Genomic DNA, 19,758 nt, shown 5'->3' on the forward strand with positions numbered 1-19,758 from the left:
AGCATCGTCCAGTTTGCACCCTCGTGCAGTCTTGAGTCCACGCTGTCGTCCAGTCATAAGCCATCGCAACAAATCCTAAGCAGTGGCAACAAACCATGCTTGAAAGTGGTTTGAAGTTTCAAAAGGCGTTCAAGAGATTAGGGGAGAGAGATACAAAATATGCTCTAATGCAAGGTGATATTCTGAGGAATCTTGATTGGGACAATGCAAAACACTTTATGGAATTCTTGAAAAGTTTTCATAATGTTACAAAGAGTATGTCTGGTAGTTTGCTTGTGACTTCTTCTCAATATTTTCATGAGTTTTGTAAGATCTTGCAAGTGTTCAAGGCTTCTTGTGGTTGTCGAGATCCATTACTTGGGAATATGGCTACGAGGATGAAGTTTAAGTATGACAAGTACTGGGGTAACATAAAAGATATCAATATGATTATTTTTGTTGCTGTGGTTCTTGATCCTAGATACAAGTTGAAGTTTGTGAACTTTAGCTTTAAAAAGTTATATGATAAGAATGATGCTGATTTTTTTGGATTCAAAGTGAAAGAGACCTTTTCCAAGATGTTTGAATGCTATGTGAATGCAAATAATGGGGGTAGATCTTTTACTTCAGCAACAATGGATGATGCATCAGATGTGGGAGTACCTGATGGCAACATGGCTAGTGATTTTTTCAAGGAGGTGCATTTTCATGAGACCATCAACAAGAATGAGGTGGATTTGTATTTGATGGATGGTTTAGAGAAGTCTCGTGATCAAAATACTTTTGACATATTGAAATGGTGGAAGGTAAATTCTAGCAAGTATCCTATCTTATCCCAAATAGCTAGAGATGTCTTAGCAATGCCGGTCTCGACTGTTGCTTTAGAATCGGCTTTTAGCACTGGTGGAAGAGTGCTTAACAACTATAGGAGTTCTTTAACTCTAAAGACATTTGAGGCATTAATTTGCACATAAAATTGGCTTCATGCTTCTCCAATAACAACTAATTTTGAGGAGCTTATTGAGGAGTTTGAGAAACTTGAATTAGGTATGCAAAAAAGAAATTTGAAGTTCCTTTCATAATTTATGTTTATAATTTATAATCTATATTATGTTTATGTTTATAATCTATATTGATTTCTTTGTTTTGTTTTTGTAGAAATTGCACCAACCGGAGAAGATGATGATGAGTCTGGTGTGGATTCAGATTAGGCATGGTAGCTGTTTGGTTTTTATTTGGTTTAAAGTGGCTGTTTTGGTTTTTAGTATGTTTTAAAGTGCGTTATTTTTGTTGTTTGCTAGACATTTTTAATTGTCTTTGTTTCATGTTTAATTAAGTTGAATTTGTATTGACTTTTCTCTTGTCATTCTAGTTTATTGACAGTTTTAAACTTTATTTTATGGTAATTTAAATTATGATTATTAGGTTTAAAAAACCCAAAAAAACCGAACTAAATCGCTATTAGTTCGGTTCGGTTCGATTGTCCAAAAAGCAATAAACCGAACGGTTGGTTTCATTGTAGAACCGACCAAGTCGGTTCGGTTGGTTTTCAGTCCAAAACCGAACCAAACCGTACCGATTACACCCTTACTTCACGGTTCCTGAACCTATACCCAATTCGGAATTCCACCCCACCATCCGTGTTGTAATCCTTCCCGTCACCAGAATTCAAAAGATCGTCCGACTGCATTGCGTCCAAGTGTAACGTCTGATAATGACTCAGAACATTAGACAGTCGAGGAATGACCGAAGGGGGAGGCAGGAAAAACCTACTAACACTACCGACCGGAGTCTCTGGCACATACTCATCTTAATCCACTGTATCACTTGACGACCCGGACCCAGCAACATAAGTTAAATTGTCCTCGTTGTCGTCCTCGTCAGCACTATCATGAGACTGGGCGTAGTGGATCGGTGTAGCCTCGAGCGGAAAAACTTCAGAAGTCGAAGAAGACGGCCCACCACAAACAACCACATCACGGACCGCAACATACAACTCCATCACATGTTGCAGCATTAGTCGTGCATGTACGTCAAACATTACTCTCACGTGCTGATCCCCATCAATCCAAAATAACCGATTGGTAAATTCACCATTCGGAAGCGCGTGCAAAAATCTATATGCAACCCGCTCAACCTCCTTTGTACCTACTCCTTCCATATTGCTCAGCATGACTATCTTTAGCACATCCAGATTATCAACCCGGTTAGTGCACAATATGATAGTCTTATTAGATTTGAAAATCACTTCTTTATCACCGTGTCTGCCTATCCCATTAGGATATACCACAATAAAGAAGAATTGATTTCTCTATTTGAACAAAACAGAAAGAAGAGAAAGAAAAAAATTGGTTTGTCAATTGTGTGAGGGGAGGTTTTGGAATGACCTCTATAAATAGACTTATTCTCCAACATATCTTGGGTGCAGAGACATCTAAACCATAATATACATATTTTGAGTGCTGAGACCCTAATTAAATCCTTGACTATATCTCGAATGCTGAAGAGTTAATTACCGAGTTGTTCTTATCTCAGGTACTGAGATCCCATTCACAAAACGTGCTTATCTCAGATGTTCAGTATTCATAATATAACTCAGCATCACCCTATTACAGCACAGTATCACAGCACAGTATTATAGCATCCGAGATATAGTTACTATATTTATTTAATTTAAATAAAAAATCATATGATACAATAAGTTATAAAATAAAAACAATTGTTATATATAAATTCAAATGATAGAAAATAGTTGGTACTAAGTATAAAATTTTTTGTGTTCAATATTGTTAGGGTATGTATTATTCAATATAATATGAAGAAGCCAAGCTATGTTTAATTGTATATTATAACATTTAGTATGTCGATATAGAAAAAAAAATCAGTGTTACTTAGATTATCTTTTATTAGTAATAGATGTGAGTTAAACTCTAATTAGTTAGACACTTTAGTATATGTTAATTAGAATAAAAATTAATTTAATTTTTTAATTATTTAATATATGATTATAATTAATTATAATAAAAATATATAATAAATATATAAAAAATACATAATTAACCACTTAAAAAATGTTTTTAGTTTATAAATAATTATACCTTATGTATTTTTTATATACTCTCATTATAATTAATTTAACGTATTAAATTAAATATGTAGTGCCTCAAATATGATTGTTCTACTTGGAAATGGTGTCATCACATAAGCAAATAAAGTCTGATTTATGTCTTCATGAATACATAATGAAATGGAGATTGAGGAAGAGTCATTTACTCATTCTAATCATTATATTAACATTGTTCTTTAGCCAGAATCAAGCTCTAAACCGATAGTAATTTTGTTAGAAAATTATTTAATTTTTTAAAAGTCTTTAGCGATTATACAAGTTTTATATTTGTTGACATTATTCTTAAAATTTATTTTGGTTTTAAATATTCATTTATAACCGATTGATTTCACACTTTTAGATAATTTTATGAGATTCCAAATATCATTATTTTTTATAAATTTTATCTTTTTTTTGTTTGTATCGATCTACTTTTTAGAGTTAGAACTTTGTATGATTGAAAAAAAATTAATTAGATCATTTTCTGTCAAACCAATGTCATTTTTATGTTCTTAGAAATAGACTACATATTTATTCGAAATTGCATCAATTTACTTTTTCTTTTTTTGTTGGATTTTTTTAATGACACTTCTTGAGGTTGTTGGGCTTGCTGTATGGGTTGAAATTGAGAAGGTTTCTCATTATTCTCCTGTATTTTGAACAACAACAATATTCTTATTGTTCTTTTGTACTGTAACGGAGCTATATCAGAATTCTCATTGTACTCTTATACTATGGGCTTGGTTGGACGTCATCTTTAGAAAAGATCTTTTACAAAAAATAAAAATAATTTTATGTTTTGATTTCTCATGTAATTTTTTTTTATTTATTAATTATGTTTGAATAAAATAAGAAAAAGATACTTTTTGTTCATTTATTATGTGAAAAATAAGACAAAAATATTTTTTGTTCATTTACTATGTATAAAATTATTTTTATTAATTGACAATAAACAATTAATTCACATTATAAAACTTTTTTACCTTAATAATGTATTAAATTTAAATTCAACAAATAATTAGGATTTTTTATTATTTTTATTTTGTTAAAAAATATATTTTAATTTAAAAAAAAATAAAAGAGACCAAATTGAATGTTATTAAAAAATTTAAAAAAAATAAATACTATTATAGTTATTTTCATATAAAATTAATAACTAAAAATTATTAAATTTATACGAAAATAACTCTACAAGATATACGAGCTAAAAATGAAAATGTTATTTATATATTAAAATCAGCTATTAAAATAAGTTCTTAATATATATTTATGTATAAATACATGTGTGATTTAATTTATTTTTAATGTGTATTTATATTCTAATATATATTTTATACTAGTGGTTGATTTTAATGACTAGAGTACACATAACATAGCTGATAAAAAACAATATGAAATTTGTATTCTAGTGCAGCGAAATTCAAAAGTTAATACTCAATTCGATCCCAAAATTTGTACACGAGTCTCAATTTAGTTTCTGAAATTTTAATGATTTTTTTTAGTCCCTAAACTTTATAAAAGCAACCCACATTAGTCCTGGGACAATTTTTGGCACAAAATATTAATGAAGTGTCGACGTAAACAACTAAATAATATGTTAAAACTTGTAATACCGCCGTTTTGATTTTGACGTTCAAATATCCAAAACGACGTCAAATTACTTGTTTTAGAAAAAAATTTTCAATAAATATTACTTGTAATATTTTTTTGAGCTATCTAAATGCGAAAATAAAAATGACGTCGTTTTACAAAATTTAATATAATATTTAATTGTCTACATTAATATTATGTTAATATTTATGCATCGAAAATTATTTTAAAAATTAACATGAGTTATATTAATAAAATTTAAAAATTAAATAAAATAAATTAAAATTTTAAAGACTAAATTAAATATTTTTTTTTGGTGACTAAGACTAAATTAAAATCGGTATATAAATTGAGGGACCAATATCTCGAAATTCAGAGAAAGTAACAGATAAACCTAAACTAGAAGAATACAAATATATAAGAAAAAAAGGGTGGAAACAATAGAAGCGATAGCAGGAGAGAAGAGCAAAGAAAGAAAGAAAGAGATCTGGATGAGAAAGAGAGAGTGGAGGCAGAACACAAGACAAGAAAACGAAATGAAACTAATTCCAAAGCTATCGTGTCCTTCTATCCCTTCTCTTCTCTTCTTCTGCTAACACCGCTTCCAATACTAACAAACAAACACGCCCTCGGAATTCGATATTCCAACTATTCATTCCTCAATCCTTCGTTATTCCCCTTCCCTGTTTCATTGCTTCTTCTTCTTTTAAACAATAACATTGCAACACACTAACACTATATAACTTCACACTCTCTCTCACACACAAGCTTCACAACAACCAGTTCCCTCGCCAGGTCAGTTACTTTTTCTTTCTTTCCACTCAGCTTTTAACTCCTTCGATTTTAATATTTCAATTCGACATGCGCTTTTCTCTGATTTATCACTTATGTGTCTCTGCCTTTTTAGGTTTTTCTTTTTTTTTTTAATTAATTCAGGATTAGGATTTTTAATTCCTGATTACTGTGCGCGCGCGAGTTTATGATTATGATTATGATCATGATTAGGATTAGGATTAGGATGCTTGTTATCGTAAAAACAAAGATTTTGAGATTCTAAACTCGTACGTGTACTTGGCATACTGGATTGGAATCAAGGACTTACGTACGTATCAAATACTAATAGAAACAGTGATTTTGGATTTGGAGCGTTTATTTGACGCCAACTGTTCAATCACTCTGATTCCTATAACACAAGAAATTCCATGGTTTTACTTCTTTGTTAAGTGTGCTTGCCAATAATTGAATTACACGTTGTCTTTGCTTGTAAATTTTATTGTATCAAACGATTGAATGAGAGTAAATTGGGGAATCTGAGGCCTGTTTGGTGTCTATTTTCATTTTAGTGTTTTTCCACTCTTTTTTCTTGGGATTTTCTCGCAAAATCTAAAAGTGGAAAATGTTAGAAAGTGGAAATGGAAACTAAAACAAGTTTCAGTACATACTTTGTTGTTCCTCTGGTAACCGAGGATTACATATGTTTGTACCTCAACTAAATCTATATCCGTTATAAGTAACTCTGCTACAAATTTAGCTGAAACATCACTGTAAAAACGGAAGAAGCAATTCAGAACCTTGCCACTTAATCTTAAGACATTGAGAGCCTTCAAATTAAGATCATTGATATTGTTGATTAAGTTTTCTTTTAACTTTGGACCATTTCATTATGCGATTGCCCAATTTACATAACAGAGCATTTTAATCCGGGCAGAACTTTGTCACATAAATTGATTGCTACCCTATTTTGCTTGTTGTAAATAATGTGAAAATTTATGCTATTGTTGTTGTACCTGCTACTATTTTTGTCCAGAATTTTGGGAATCGTGCAATAATATTAAACCACAATTATTGCAGAGGGAAGTTATCAACAGTTCCTTGAAGAAGATGGATGTTTGCAGCCCTCTTAAATCCGATACTAAACTAAAGCACCAACCCCTGACCTCTCTTAGGTTGTTAAGGGGTCTGTTATGTTTAATGGTGTTTCTTTCCACAGCTTTTATGTTCTTAATCTATTTTGCACCAGTGGCAGTTGTAGCGTTGAGGCTTTTCAGCACACATTGTAGTAGGAAGACAGTGTCATTCATCTTTTCGCTTTGGTTAGCTCTGTGGCCCTTTCTATTTGAAAAGATAAACAAAACTAAAGTTGTCTTTTCTGGTGATAGTGTTCCGTCAAAGGAACGTGTTTTACTTATTGCTAATCACAGAACTGAGGTTGATTGGATGTACTTGTGGAATCTTGCACTTCGTAAGGGAAGACTTGGATGCATAAAATACATCCTTAAAAGCAGCTTGATGAAATTGCCTATATTTGGTTGGGGATTTCACATTCTGGAGTTCATTGCAGTGGAGAGGAAGTGGGAGATAGATGAGAAAATACTGCACCATAAGCTTTCGGCACTAAAGGATCGTCAAGATCCTTTATGGCTAGCACTTTTTCCAGAAGGAACCGATTATACGTATTACCACCTATCCCTCTCACCTTAGATCTCATCTTTTTGACTTACCAAGTCTTGCATCATCATTTGATAATGAACTGAACTCATATCAGTTCAAAAAAGTATTTAAATTTTGAATGCATGCATTTAAGTTTGTATAACCACTATCATGCTAAAATTTGGGCTTCATGTTAACCATACAACTAAGCAATATATAATTCAATTAAGGAGCACCATTAATATGTTTTTTGCTTTTATGCAGTGAACAGAAGAGTCAAAATAGTCAAAAATATGCTTCTGAAGTTGGGCTACCTGTGCTGAAAAATGTGTTGCTGCCAAAAACAAAAGGGTTTCATGCTTGCTTGGAAGCTCTACGAGGCTCATTGGATGCAGGTTTCTATTATAATTCCTTGCTCCAATTTTCCTATGATACTCATTCAGTCACTCCTTCATAATGTCTCACTGGTGCCTATTTTAGAAATTATGCAGTGCTAGCAATTTATATCTGACAACCCTTTTGAAACTTTTAGTAGTTGTAGAATTATTATGATGTAGTTTACATACTTTATGTATGTGTGTTCATGACGTTTATGTTCCATCGGTCTCCCGTAGAAATATATTCCAGTTCATAGACCTAATTTCACCGTTAGTTCGTGCTTGATTATTTTCACATTACAGTTGCACAATATTTCAAGTGACTCGTGATGTTATTTTCTTCTCAAAATCTATTAATCTTTTTAAGTATGTTCATATGCTGAACTTCATGGCCGTATTGCCTGCAGTGTATGATGTGACTATCGCGTATAAAAATCAATGTCCAACTTTTCTGGACAATGTCTTCGGTGTGGATCCGTCTGAAGTCCACCTACATGTTTTGCGGATTCCGGTGGACGGGATTCCAGCTTGTGAAACTGAAGCTGCTTCATGGCTAATGAACGCATTCCAGAAGAAGGATCAATTGCTCTCTGATTTCAAGGTTCAAGGTCATTTCCCTAACCAAATAAATGAAAAGCAACTTTCAACATCCAAGTGCATCGTTACTTATACTTTGGTGGTTGCTTTCACCGCGCTGTTCACATATTTCACCTTTTTCTCTCACATTTTGTTCAAGTTATACGTAGGTCTATCATGTGCGTATCTTGCTATTTCAACGCGCTATGATTTTCAATTGATGCCTTTTACATTCTATGTTAATGCACTCTTTAATAGCAAGAAACAAAAGAGTGGATAATGTTGTTAATTGTAAGTGGCCAATGTACAATTTTGGAATTGATATTTGAATTGTAAATCATTTGTTGCTGTTTGTTGGGAATTCAGGAAATTAGGGTCACAATTGTACAATTGTTGCAATTCAGGTATCTGGTATAGCATCTTTATTCAAAATTATATTTTATTTAAACCTAGTGGCATAACATCTGTTTCAACTTTAATTTGGAAATTCTACATAATCATTCAATTATACATTGATGGATCAATAAAGTAATTATTTTACAAACTAATTTGGGTTTGTCGAGCGGTCAGCTCTCTCGTTTGCTTAAGCAGGTGTTAGGGAATCGAATCCCATCTTATGCATGCAACAACTTATTGGCCAGCGACAAACTCTTAATGAAGTTTAGATCTATGACGAATTAGTCCTTGGCTTGTTGGGGTTGGAAATATCATGGGCAACCAAAAAAAGTAATTATTCTACACTAATTGCTTAAAAAATCATCCAAATGAATTTAATTACATAATTTTATAATGTTAATACATTCTATTAGTATTTTCTAAATCATTTTTAGAGAGCAGATCGATAGATCTAGGAAGGAACTTAAAAAACTGAAGTTTTGATGTGCTTCATTCATTACATATTACTTTTTCCTTATTTAATTCAATATTAAATGGTGGGAATGTCCATGTTAATTTTAAAAGTATAATTTTGCCCCCAAGATATGAGTTGTACTATGAACATGTCAGTTGTCAAATGGAACATAATTAATCATTTAAGTACTATAAAATAATTATCAATATTTGAATTGACTGATCTTTTGTCAGCAAACCAATCTCTCGATGATCACAATGGTACTTTAGTACTTTGTTGTGACCCATTCCGTGTTCGGCCTTTCTTTCAAAGATCAATTAGGTGATTAACTATAAATGGAAAATGTTTAGTTGAGAAGTTAGAACAATGATTATATCTTCTTTCCATGGTCATGATTTGTTTCTCGTTTCTTTCTTTCTTCCAAACTTATTAAAGATAGAGTTTCAACATACGTGACCCATCAATTCCTTTTTGTGTCCTACGTTGTTTGTCCCTTGCCAAGTCACAAAAAGGGGAGTCACAACTCACGTAGTCACGTGTTATTATTCAAACCACAAGTTCGTGAGTAAAAAGTGTAGAAATAGAAAGACATTTGGATATACTTGCTGTTTTCATCATAGTTTGGAAACTGAAAACTAATAACACCCTAAATACCAACGAAATTAAAGTAACATACCAACATGTGCGACCATTGAGCTAATCTATTATCAACATATCCACAGAGATATAATATACTCATACGCATAAAATACTATATAATATAGAGATATAATAATGGATTAAGGCCGGTAGAGTTGGCACATCCCATCACAACATGTCCCACAATCTTAGCTTACATCCTCGTTCACAAAAAGATAGGGACAAATTGTTATATCATAATTACTTCAAAAGTGTTACGGTCCACCAATATAATGTACAATTATAAATTGAAGTCCCTTTGGCCCTCAATTTTTCATTCTCATTATTATCACTTCAACACTCTTCTTTGCTTCACTTTCCTTCCCCTTCCTATTTCTCTGCACTACTTTTCTGTCAAAGCCATGGCCCTAACCTCATTAAGCTCAAAGTCTTGTGCAACCTTCTGGCTTTTCCTCCTCTTAGGTAAACAACAATTCCCTCTTCTTTTATTTCCTTTACATATGTAAACATTTTCTTTAATTAAGCTAAGTAAACAATACAGATCATGATTAATAAATTAATTTCTATGTCATGTATTGTAATCATGACATATTGTATATATAAATAAACTATTTAAGCCTAAAGTGTTTTCAGTTTCTTACATATGCAATATTATCTTTGAATGGTAATTACATGGGTGAATAAGTAAAACTTATGGTTCAAAGGACTTGATTGTAATTATTTTTATGGATGAATATATTTGCAGGTAATGTAGCATCAGCTACATTGTTTACCCTACAAAACAATTGCAAATACACTGTTTGGCCTGGAACACTTTCCGGCAATGACCCGACCATTCTTGACACCGGTCTTTCTCTAACATCCGGTTCTTTGGTCCAGATGACCGCCCCAGCTGGCTGGTCAGGACGATTCTGGGGTAGAACCGGATGTAACTTCGATATGGCTGGTAATGGCAAATGTGCCACCGGAGACTGTCCCGGTGGCCTCAAGTGCACTGGTGGAGGCGTTCCACCAGTGACACTAGTGGAATTCACCACCGGAAGTGCGACCAACGGCAACAAAGATTTTTATGACGTAAGCTTGGTGGATGGTTACAATGTGGCCATTGGAGTACGGGCAACCGGAGGAACCGGTAATTGTCAATACGCAGGTTGCGAAAATGACCTGAATGGTTACTGCCCAAAGGAGTTGCAAGTAAAAGATGATACGGGTTCGGTAGTAGCATGTAAGAGCGCGTGTGTGGCGTTTAACACCCCGAAGTATTGTTGCACCGGGGAGCACTCAACGCCACAAACGTGCTCACCTACGAATTACTCAAAGATGTTTAAGAATGCATGTCCAAGAGCTTATAGTTACGCTTATGATGATGCTTCAAGCACTTTTACATGCTCAGGTGCAAATTACACCATCACTTTTTGCCCCGCAGGATCATCTTAGTTCCTCATATGTCAATATAGTTAATGTTATTTGATTATGACAAAACCTGAAATAATGATCAAAATCAATATGTATCAAGAATTTATTGATTTGTTTTTTTTTTTAAACCAATTCTAGTATATTGTACCAAAATATGTTAGAAACATGTTATATATATAAAAATTAATTTTGGTACATAAGTTATGAAAGATTCCTAATTCTATCTAAAGTAACATTCTTTTCGGTATTATGCTCTTCATTGATTAAACTTGAATCATAACAGACTTAATTAATTTCGCTTAATACAACATTAACAGATAATGTTTTCCTCAGAAAGACCTTATATAGGGGCATATCCAAATAGTTTTTCCTTTTAAGTTTAAAAATAATAATAATAATAATGATAACAAATCAATTAAGTTATCTTGTGTGTTTATAGGTGCACGTGTGACTGAATAATAAATTTGATATATATAAAGTAAATATAATTAAATACTAATTGTAGAACATTAGTATTTCATTCCGAATAGGATATATATATGATAGATTTTTAACCAAAAGTATTTAAAATGCATTGATATCATTAAGTCTTCTAGAGATACCAGAAAAAGTCCACGTAGAAAAAAGAAACTTTTTGATAGGATATTAGATAAAAGTTAACATCATTGTGATTGAGTGACGTGTAACAATTATAAGACATTCATTCATTAATTCATATACCAGCATTGGTGGAGCTTGAATTTTTTTTCAAATGTATATAAATTATAATTTTAAAAGTTAATTAAGAAAATTTTTTATGCATATATGTTTATTTCATTCAAATTAAATTAGTTTTTAACTTCTAACACAAATTGAAAACAAATGATAATAAGAGAACATGAAGCCTATAATTACCAATTAGTCAAGTTAATTGGCTTGATTCCTATCTAAGCATATGAAATTATGTATTCATTCTAAAGCTGAAGTCATTTCACATATTCTTTCACGTTTGAGTCAATATTTTTAGCCATAAAATCAACTGAATAATTGGTCATTCTTTGAATTATGGTGATACATCTTTCAATTTTAATTCAAAATTTCTTGAATCTTTTTCACATAAATTTTTTTCTAGAATAATATTATCAAACTTCTTTTTTTAAGACCATAAGAAAAGCGTCTAAACAATTCGTCTCATAAAAAATATCGCGAAACTACATTTCTAATATCGTAATCCTAAATATAACTAAAACATGTATTTTTTTAAAAAAAAAAACTCCGATTTGATATTGGCATTTATATTATTTGTCATGTAAAATCGAATAGAATATGTATAATTGATCATATATATGGACAGCAGAATTGGCAAAGTTTCATCACAAGATCACCCACAACCTTACATGGATCACAGAAAGATAGGGCCAAATTATTATATCATATAGTTTCTCCAAAATGGTTACGGTTTGAACTAATTATAAATTGAACTCTCTTTAGCCCTCAATTTTCATTCTCAATCTCATTATTATTCCTTGCTTCCCTTCTATTTCCCAAACCTTCTTTCTTTCTTTTACAACTTTTTTGTATCGATCAAAGCCATAACTATATCCTCGAGCTCAATGTCTCAGGCATTCTTCTGGCTATTCATCCTCTTGGGTAAATAACAATAATAACTCCCTCTTTTTACATTCTTATATATATGCATTTTGTTGTTGTTGTATATTTACACGCGTATTTAATAATTAATAGTTTAATACTACTGCCAATTTGACTATTTATTCATTAACCTTTTTTTAATTTTTAGATAATTATTTATTCCTTAATCTTTATGTAGTATACATTAATCATATTAATCATATGGCATAGTATATATGTGTATAAGTTAGCTTTCTTGTTTCTTTTTTTCTTTTGTCAGCCTTGTTTTCTTTTTTTTTTCGTGGTATCCACCAACCTGACAAACTAAGAACTAATCCGTCGCGGTACCGAATTCCATTTAAGATTTTGCCTTATTTTCTTTTTTATTCACAGCTTTTTCCTTAACTTTTTCTTTTCTGTTTTTTTTTTTGGACTTGTAACTTTTTCTTTCCTTAAGATATAAAGAAGGTTAACTAACTTTTGGGCCAGCATTCTTGGGTTTCTTATTATATTCAAATTAAACGTGTTTGCCAAAAAAAAAATTAATTTGTGTTTTGGTTGATAATTTGTCATCATTCTTAATTACCAGATGATAAATATTGTTGTATTCACTTTTTTTCTTGCTCACTTAAAAATAATTTTATGTGAAAATAAAAGTTAAGATATTGATATATGTTATATTAAATAATTTAATCATCTAGTAATTTTTATCAATCATCTTTATGAAAACATTTTCATAACACTAGTGACCTTTTTTTGGATTTGGCATGCCATTGCAAGTATATTAAAATTATAATTTCAAAGCACTTGAATATTTTTGTCCCAAAAAAAAAACTCACGAATGAATATATTGGCAGGTAATGTTGCATCAGCCACATTATTCACCCTACGAAACAATTGCAAATACAATGTTTGGCCCGGAAGTCTTTCCGGCAATGGCCCAAATATTCTTGACACCGATCTTTCTTTAAGACCCGGTTCTTCGGCCCAATCAAATGTTCCGGCTGGTTGGTCAGGACGTTTTTGGGCTAGAACCGAGTGTAATTTTGATAGGACCGGTAACGGCAAATGTGCTACAGGAGACTGTCTCGGTGGTCTCAAGTGTATCGGCGGAGGTGCTCCGCCGGTAACACTGGCCGAGTTCACGGTTGGAAGTGCCGGCAACGGCAATATGGATTTTTATGATGTGAGCTTGGTAGACGGTTACAATGTTCCTATAGGGATACATGCAACCGGAGGGACCGGTAACTGTCAATATGCTGGTTGCGTTTCTGACCTAAATGATAACTGTCCAAAGGAGTTACAGGTAAAAGATGTTACCGGTTTGGTAGTTGCATGCAAGAGCGCGTGTGCGGCATTCAACAGTCCGGAGTATTGTTGCACCGGGGAGCACGGAACACCACAGACATGCCCACCTACAAATTACTCAAAAATGTTTAAGATTGCATGTCCAAGAGCTTATAGTTATGCTTATGATGATGCTTCGAGCACTTGTACATGTTCTGGAGCAAATTACACCATCACTTTTTGCCCCACAGAATCCTCATAAGTCCTAAATCTCTTGGATTTTTTTGAGTTATATAGTTGTTAGTATTAAAAGAAAGGGTGTTTGGAGTTGGTTTATTAGTTAACGGTGAAAAACTTGAATGTAGTTAACTTTATATGAAGTTGATAGTGAAAAATCGTTAAAAATAATTTGATAGATTTGTCTAAATTATTATTTAAAGATTTTCACCTATCAACTTCACACGATGAAATTAACTGTATTTAAATTTTTATTTTAATTAATTTAATCATATTTAATTAGAATTTAGGAGCTGCTTTTTCATGTAACGTTTTTTTTTTTATCTTTTTTGTATTTTTTGTTCTACGAGAATTTTTAGAGGAGTAATTTTATATTTTCTTTTAGGATCAAGTAAAAAATGCAAAAGAAAATTGCCCTATGAAAATAACTTAAATTAACTCAAATTATTATTTTTTTTTCCTTGTGATCCTTATTTTTGGCCAAATCTTAACGAGATTTTTTTTTTGTTGCAAAAGTAAATTTATTAGTTTGATAAATAAATTAAGCTTTAAACAATGAAGATGAACATACACTACTAATTCTTAGTAGTAGCACCAACATTCAAGTCGAAACGTTGAGTTCATTTTAATATAATATTATAAACATAACCAGATGAAAATAACAAATATTTGAACCAAGGTCCATCACATCGAAAATAACAATAAATGATAGGATTTTTCAGCAATAAATTATGAATAATTCCTTTAAACTTGATCTCGCCAGAGTTACAAGATTTTAACTTTGATTTTTTTGTTTAGTAAGCAATCAGTTATCATTACAAACTGCACCAACCATCTTTGACTATAGAATTTTGATTTTATTTTCACCGTTTATGAACAAGGACATCAATTTATATGAATCTGTATCTACAGTAAAATTTATAAGAATGGTAAATTTTTATTGACATCAAGAACACACCAAAGTAAAAAAGCACCATTGAAAACTAATAGTTTTCTCTTGATGGAGTCTAGCAAATATCATATAAATTTGAACATCTTTAAAGTCTGAATTTCTTAGTGCATGTTTAAATCAATACAGCAGTACCACTTAGAAAGAGAGGAACAATCTTAAACACTAATTGGTCCAAGCGGACGAATGGGAAGTTCCACTTCGAATGTGAACCGGCGTGAGTTGCAGGAGCTCTCCAGCTCGAAGATGAAATTATGTGAATTTTATTGTTTATAGATAAGTTGAAATAGTAAATAACACTAACATATTTTATTTAAAAGAAAAATTTATTCAATTTAATGTATACATATTGATAATTATGTTAATTTACTTAATTCAAATTTTTTAATTATAAAATTCTTTTGATAAAATTAAAAGCTTAAAGTAAAATATAAAAGATCTAGTTTTAATAAATGTGATAAATAAATATTAAAATTAAATTTTAATTTAAACTAATTAAATACATTTATAATTTTTGTTATGAAAAAATAAATATAAAAAATATTTTTTTAAATATTAGAAAAAACAATTTACAAAATAATGAATATGGACTAATTTATTATAATTTAAATATGAAAATCAAATCAAAATTAAATATTTTTATGTAACTCAAAGTTTTAGTAGCTAAACTTTTAATAATTTTGGAAAGTTAAAATAAGTCAACTTGCAAATATAGATGACAAAAAAATTTGTAAAAATAAAATATTATAAAATCACAAAACATAACCTACTTTAATAATTGTATATATAATTTACGATAGTTGTATTAATTAATTAATAGAGAGGCCCAACAATATATTTAATGTAAAAAAAAATAGTCACAAAAAAAATGTAAAAAAAATGTTGGGCTAGTTCCAGGCCCAAGACACATACAGACTACAGTGGCCTGAGCCTCTCACTGTGAGTGTTGATTGTTGACTGTTGGGGAAGCTTCGCATCTCGAATCGCTGCCCCACCGCCAGTTTCTTCCTCAACTGAAACGGCTGCATCAAAACTCAGCTCATAGGAGTGCGGCGTCGGATTTGTCCAGGCGGCGGTGCTGTCTCTTACATTCGAGATCACCGAGGAACGTTCATCAGCGGCGTTGAACTCCGCAGCTCGCGCATGCGGCCGCTGCATCGCCAATAATGCCCCTTTGGTTGTCTTCGTTACCGGCGGATATATCGGTATCCGCTATCCTGTCCAGCGTGGCCACCGCCACGGTCACTGCCGCATCCTTCTTCTTAATCTACAAGTCTCACCTCTTCCCCAACAAGGAGAACCTCATAACACTCCACCAAGAACAACCGAAACGCAATCCACGTGGCAAGATCCTGTTCGTTTCGCGAATCGGATTTCCAACTTCAGAAGGCCTAGCGAAGCGCCTCTGCAATTTGTTAGAGTCGAAAGGCCTCGTTTTGGAGGTCGTAGATGCTCGGACTTACGATCCCGAAGATCTACCCAAGGAGAACCTCATCCTCCTCGTTGATTCAACTCCGCATTTTTGGAATCAACCTCCCCGACGGTGCGCCTACGAAAAGGACGACGACAAAGGAGCAAAGGTCTTCGCCAGTTGGCTCGTTCATAACGCGGAGAGCTTTGGGATCGGAGCGGTTGTTGTGAAGGCTTGCGATTTCACTGCATTTGTCGTGGGCAAAAGGGATGGTAAGAATTTGATGGCTAAGGCCGCCAATCATTTTAGGGATTTGGATCACGTTGAATACTATTACCATTTTAAAGAGTGGTGGGAAAGCGTTGTTGCGACGGTTTCAGGAGATACGGTTGATAATGGCATGTGCGGGGAATCTGAACCTGAGGTCAGTTTATAACTATGACGTTTTAATTTCTTATCTAATTTTATTCTAAACACTATGATTGTTGTTCTACTTCTAGGATGATGTTGGTTGTTCTGATCCAAAAAGCATATATATGTTGGTGGAAAATGTGGATGTAGTAGATGGAAAAAGAACCTTCAGGCGCAGGATGTTAACTATCACGGAGGCCAACTTTATGAAGAATGGAAGTGTTGATCTTGAAGATGGAGGTCCTGTGACTGCCCAATGGCCTGTTGGAGACGATCTAATAATCGATTCCAACTTACCAACTTTTCAAGGATTTTGTTCCCTTGGTGGTAGCTTGTTCATTGCTGGTGGTATCATGTGTAACAATGGAGCAAAATTTGAATTTGAGCTAAAATTGGAACATTTTTTCCCTGCAAAAATGTGGTGCCTCAAGTATGACGGTTCAACCTGGATTTGGAGTTTATGCGGAAGCATGTTCTACCACCGGATGGATCCCACAGTAGTCCCATACCATGGCAAGTTGTGCATCTTTGGGGGTGACATTGGAGGTGGATGTTGGGTTGAAATCTATGATCCAAAATCAGATTTATGGGAAAAAAGGGAAGTGTCCGATGATACGTACGTAAGCCAGACTCCTAAATCTTACTTTTTGTGGGAGGACAGAACGGAGCCTCGTAAAAAGACCTTCGTTATGTTTTATTTTTCTTCTGGTAAGGATCAGTGGCTCAGCTCATATGACTTCGAGGCCAACCTTTGGGAATCCTATTACTGCCAATTACCACCAAGTCGTGATTCTTCTCCTAAGAAACTCATTCGTTTGGCATGTAGTAATTATCTCCTCATTGTTGACTCTGCCCATATGTGGTACATTTATGACTTTTCCGAGAGGAATCTCGTGGCAGATGTGCGCGTCAATGGTTTGGAAGAGCTGACTGGACGGGTGTCATATGTTTTCTGTTGCCACTGCACCAGCGAAGAAAGTCTGATGTATGTCTTCATGGAACTAGATGAAAAGGTTGTTGAAGAACATGGTGGTGATCCTGACCTTGTTCCTTATGCTAGAGTCAAGCTCCAAATGAATGGTAATTTTTTCGCCAAGGTTGAATCCAAGGGTAATCTTAAAGTTGGTCCCTATAGCAAACTCTATATGTAAGCATGAACCTTTCTCTGCTCTCTTTGTTTATAATTATTATACTGTTTCAAACTTGCTCACTCTATCCATTGAGTTTCTTTGTACAGGTTTGCTGTTGGAGACCAAGACACCAAATTAAATGGAGGATTGTAGCTTAGTTTTGTGCATCATACTGGTGGTGACATCATTCATTTTCGGAGAAGCGGTCAAGGACCCATACATTGAAGCCTAATTGCTAAATGTAAGATTTAGACTTTAGAATACAATTTAGATAGGATGCTTGATCTAAGTTTAAGACTGAGTTTTTTGGGTATTTAGCTAGAATTGAGACTATTCAACAATTTTTCTAATTTCACACCCATTTTATCATTATTATTTTTTGTTTTTAGTTCGACTGGGACAATAGTCAAATTTTGAGACTTCTGAAATAATTAGCTAGTATTCAGAACATTCATAGGTGGAACCAGCATCAGCTTGGTGGCAATAATTTTAGAGGTTTGTGTTGGGTAGGGATTTCATCCGAAACTTGTTTGTTGTGTGGGAGTGGAAGAGGGAAGATATAGGTGGGGTTGGATGTTAATAAATAAGCCTTGTCCTTTGGATGCTCTTTGGGTAACTTATGATGAACACTCCTTTTTCTTTGGATTATTGATGATGAACAAATTTCTCTTTATTTGATGGATCCATTTGTTGTTTCACAAATCAGTATTATTTTGATCATTGATATATGTTTGAATTGCACAATCTAAATATTTAAAGTATACAATACATGTTAGCTACAGTTGAAAAACTTAATATTTTTCCCAATAAAGAAAAGGAAGGTAGTAGGTGGGAGGTGGTTTAGAAACTAAAGATGATTGGCATGCTAAGAGTAATTAGAAATTTCTTGCTTTTAAGATCATAAAGGAATTTTCTTCAATGTGAAATTAGATATGTACAAAAGTTGGCTCTGCTAAAATTTGAGTGGGACAGAGCAATATGTCCAGTTATGCAGGGGAGAGAGAAAGTTGATGATCGTTTTTGTTGATGCTTTTAGACAAATTTGAAGAACTCATTCTCACAAAGGAAAGGAAGGATGAATGAAGGAATGGAGATGATTAGTTTGGCTAATGAGTTTGTCATTGACGGATAAATGTAATATTAGAAAAAATTGTAAACAAATTAATGAAAAAGAGATGCATATCTTGTATTGGATCCGGGAATAAATTTTGTTTCTAATGAAGAGAAAAAAAATGAGGTTTTCTTTTTTTTACAGACAGTGTTATTACTTATTAGTGTTAATCCGCTTCTTTACTTTTGGTCGTTACTTTTCGTTTTTCTCTATTTTTATTTAAATTATTTAGTAATATATGAAGTTCTGATTTTGTACCTCTACTATATTCGTGTGTATAGAATTTGGAAGCACGTTTTTCTTTTTCGTATCCCAATTTTGTGAGGATAATTAATTCTTTGTAACTGAATGGTAGATGATAAGTAACAAAATGTTTAGTTCCTATAATATACATCTTTTTGACAAAAGCATACAAATTTTAATAAGCAAGTACAAGATATCCTTAAAACAAATTTTTTTTTCTTTACATACAAATTTCTCTTTAATTTCAATATATAATTTACTAGCATCACGCCATGTCTATCTTCTTTTTGATATGGTAAAATTCACCTACCATTACAAAATAGTTCACGCTTTATTAATTAGACATCTTTTTGATATAGTAAAATCTACCTATTATTGAAAAATAATTATTTAACAAGACAAATACTC

At 32.7% G+C, this 19,758-nt stretch overlaps 5 protein-coding genes across 7 annotated transcripts in view; all 5 read left to right on the forward strand.

Moving 5' to 3' along the window:
- The window catches only part of LOC127748395 (uncharacterized), a 32,453-nt gene extending 13,583 nt beyond the window's left edge, over positions 1-18,870 (forward strand). The window contains exon 4 of the transcript XR_008010515.1: positions 18,299-18,870. The gene's annotated coding sequence lies outside the window, so the exon portion shown is untranslated. The remainder of the gene's footprint in view (positions 1-18,298) is intronic.
- Positions 5,119-8,480, forward strand: LOC107495974 (probable 1-acyl-sn-glycerol-3-phosphate acyltransferase 4). Its single transcript, XM_016117174.3, has 4 exons — positions 5,119-5,470; positions 6,527-7,128; positions 7,370-7,500; positions 7,890-8,480. Exons 2-4 carry the CDS (start codon positions 6,557-6,559, stop codon positions 8,336-8,338), a joined length of 1,152 nt encoding a protein of 383 aa, XP_015972660.1. The 5' UTR covers positions 5,119-5,470; positions 6,527-6,556; the 3' UTR covers positions 8,339-8,480.
- LOC107495975 (pathogenesis-related protein 5-like) lies at positions 9,880-11,057 on the forward strand. Its single transcript, XM_016117176.3, has 2 exons — positions 9,880-10,009; positions 10,293-11,057. Exons 1-2 carry the CDS (start codon positions 9,949-9,951, stop codon positions 10,982-10,984), a joined length of 753 nt encoding a protein of 250 aa, XP_015972662.3. The 5' UTR covers positions 9,880-9,948; the 3' UTR covers positions 10,985-11,057.
- On the forward strand, positions 13,413-14,120 carry LOC107495916 (pathogenesis-related protein 5-like). The gene has a single exon (XM_016117127.3). The coding sequence runs from the start codon at positions 13,413-13,415 to the stop codon at positions 14,118-14,120; it is 708 nt and encodes a 235-aa protein (XP_015972613.1).
- LOC107495984 (uncharacterized) lies at positions 16,004-19,253 on the forward strand. 3 transcript variants are annotated; one of them, XR_008010513.1, is made up of 4 exons: positions 16,004-16,879; positions 16,956-18,013; positions 18,104-18,237; positions 19,033-19,253. XR_008010513.1 is itself a non-coding variant. In XM_016117189.3 (3 exons), the coding sequence occupies exons 1-3, from the start codon at positions 16,211-16,213 to the stop codon at positions 18,147-18,149; spliced, it is 1,773 nt and encodes a 590-aa protein (XP_015972675.1). In that variant the 5' UTR covers positions 16,004-16,210; the 3' UTR covers positions 18,150-18,309. The 3 variants fall into 3 exon arrangements, 1 of the variants encoding a protein (XP_015972675.1); XR_008010514.1 differs by lacking the exon at positions 19,033-19,253 and adding an exon at positions 18,927-18,948; XM_016117189.3 differs by lacking the exon at positions 19,033-19,253 and having other exon boundaries at positions 18,104-18,309.
- Positions 19,254-19,758: the final 505 nt, after the last annotated feature.

The sequence above is a fragment of the Arachis duranensis genome, chromosome 6 (assembly GCF_000817695.3).
Source record: "Arachis duranensis cultivar V14167 chromosome 6, aradu.V14167.gnm2.J7QH, whole genome shotgun sequence".
NCBI classification, from domain to species: Eukaryota; Viridiplantae; Streptophyta; class Magnoliopsida; order Fabales; family Fabaceae; genus Arachis; species Arachis duranensis.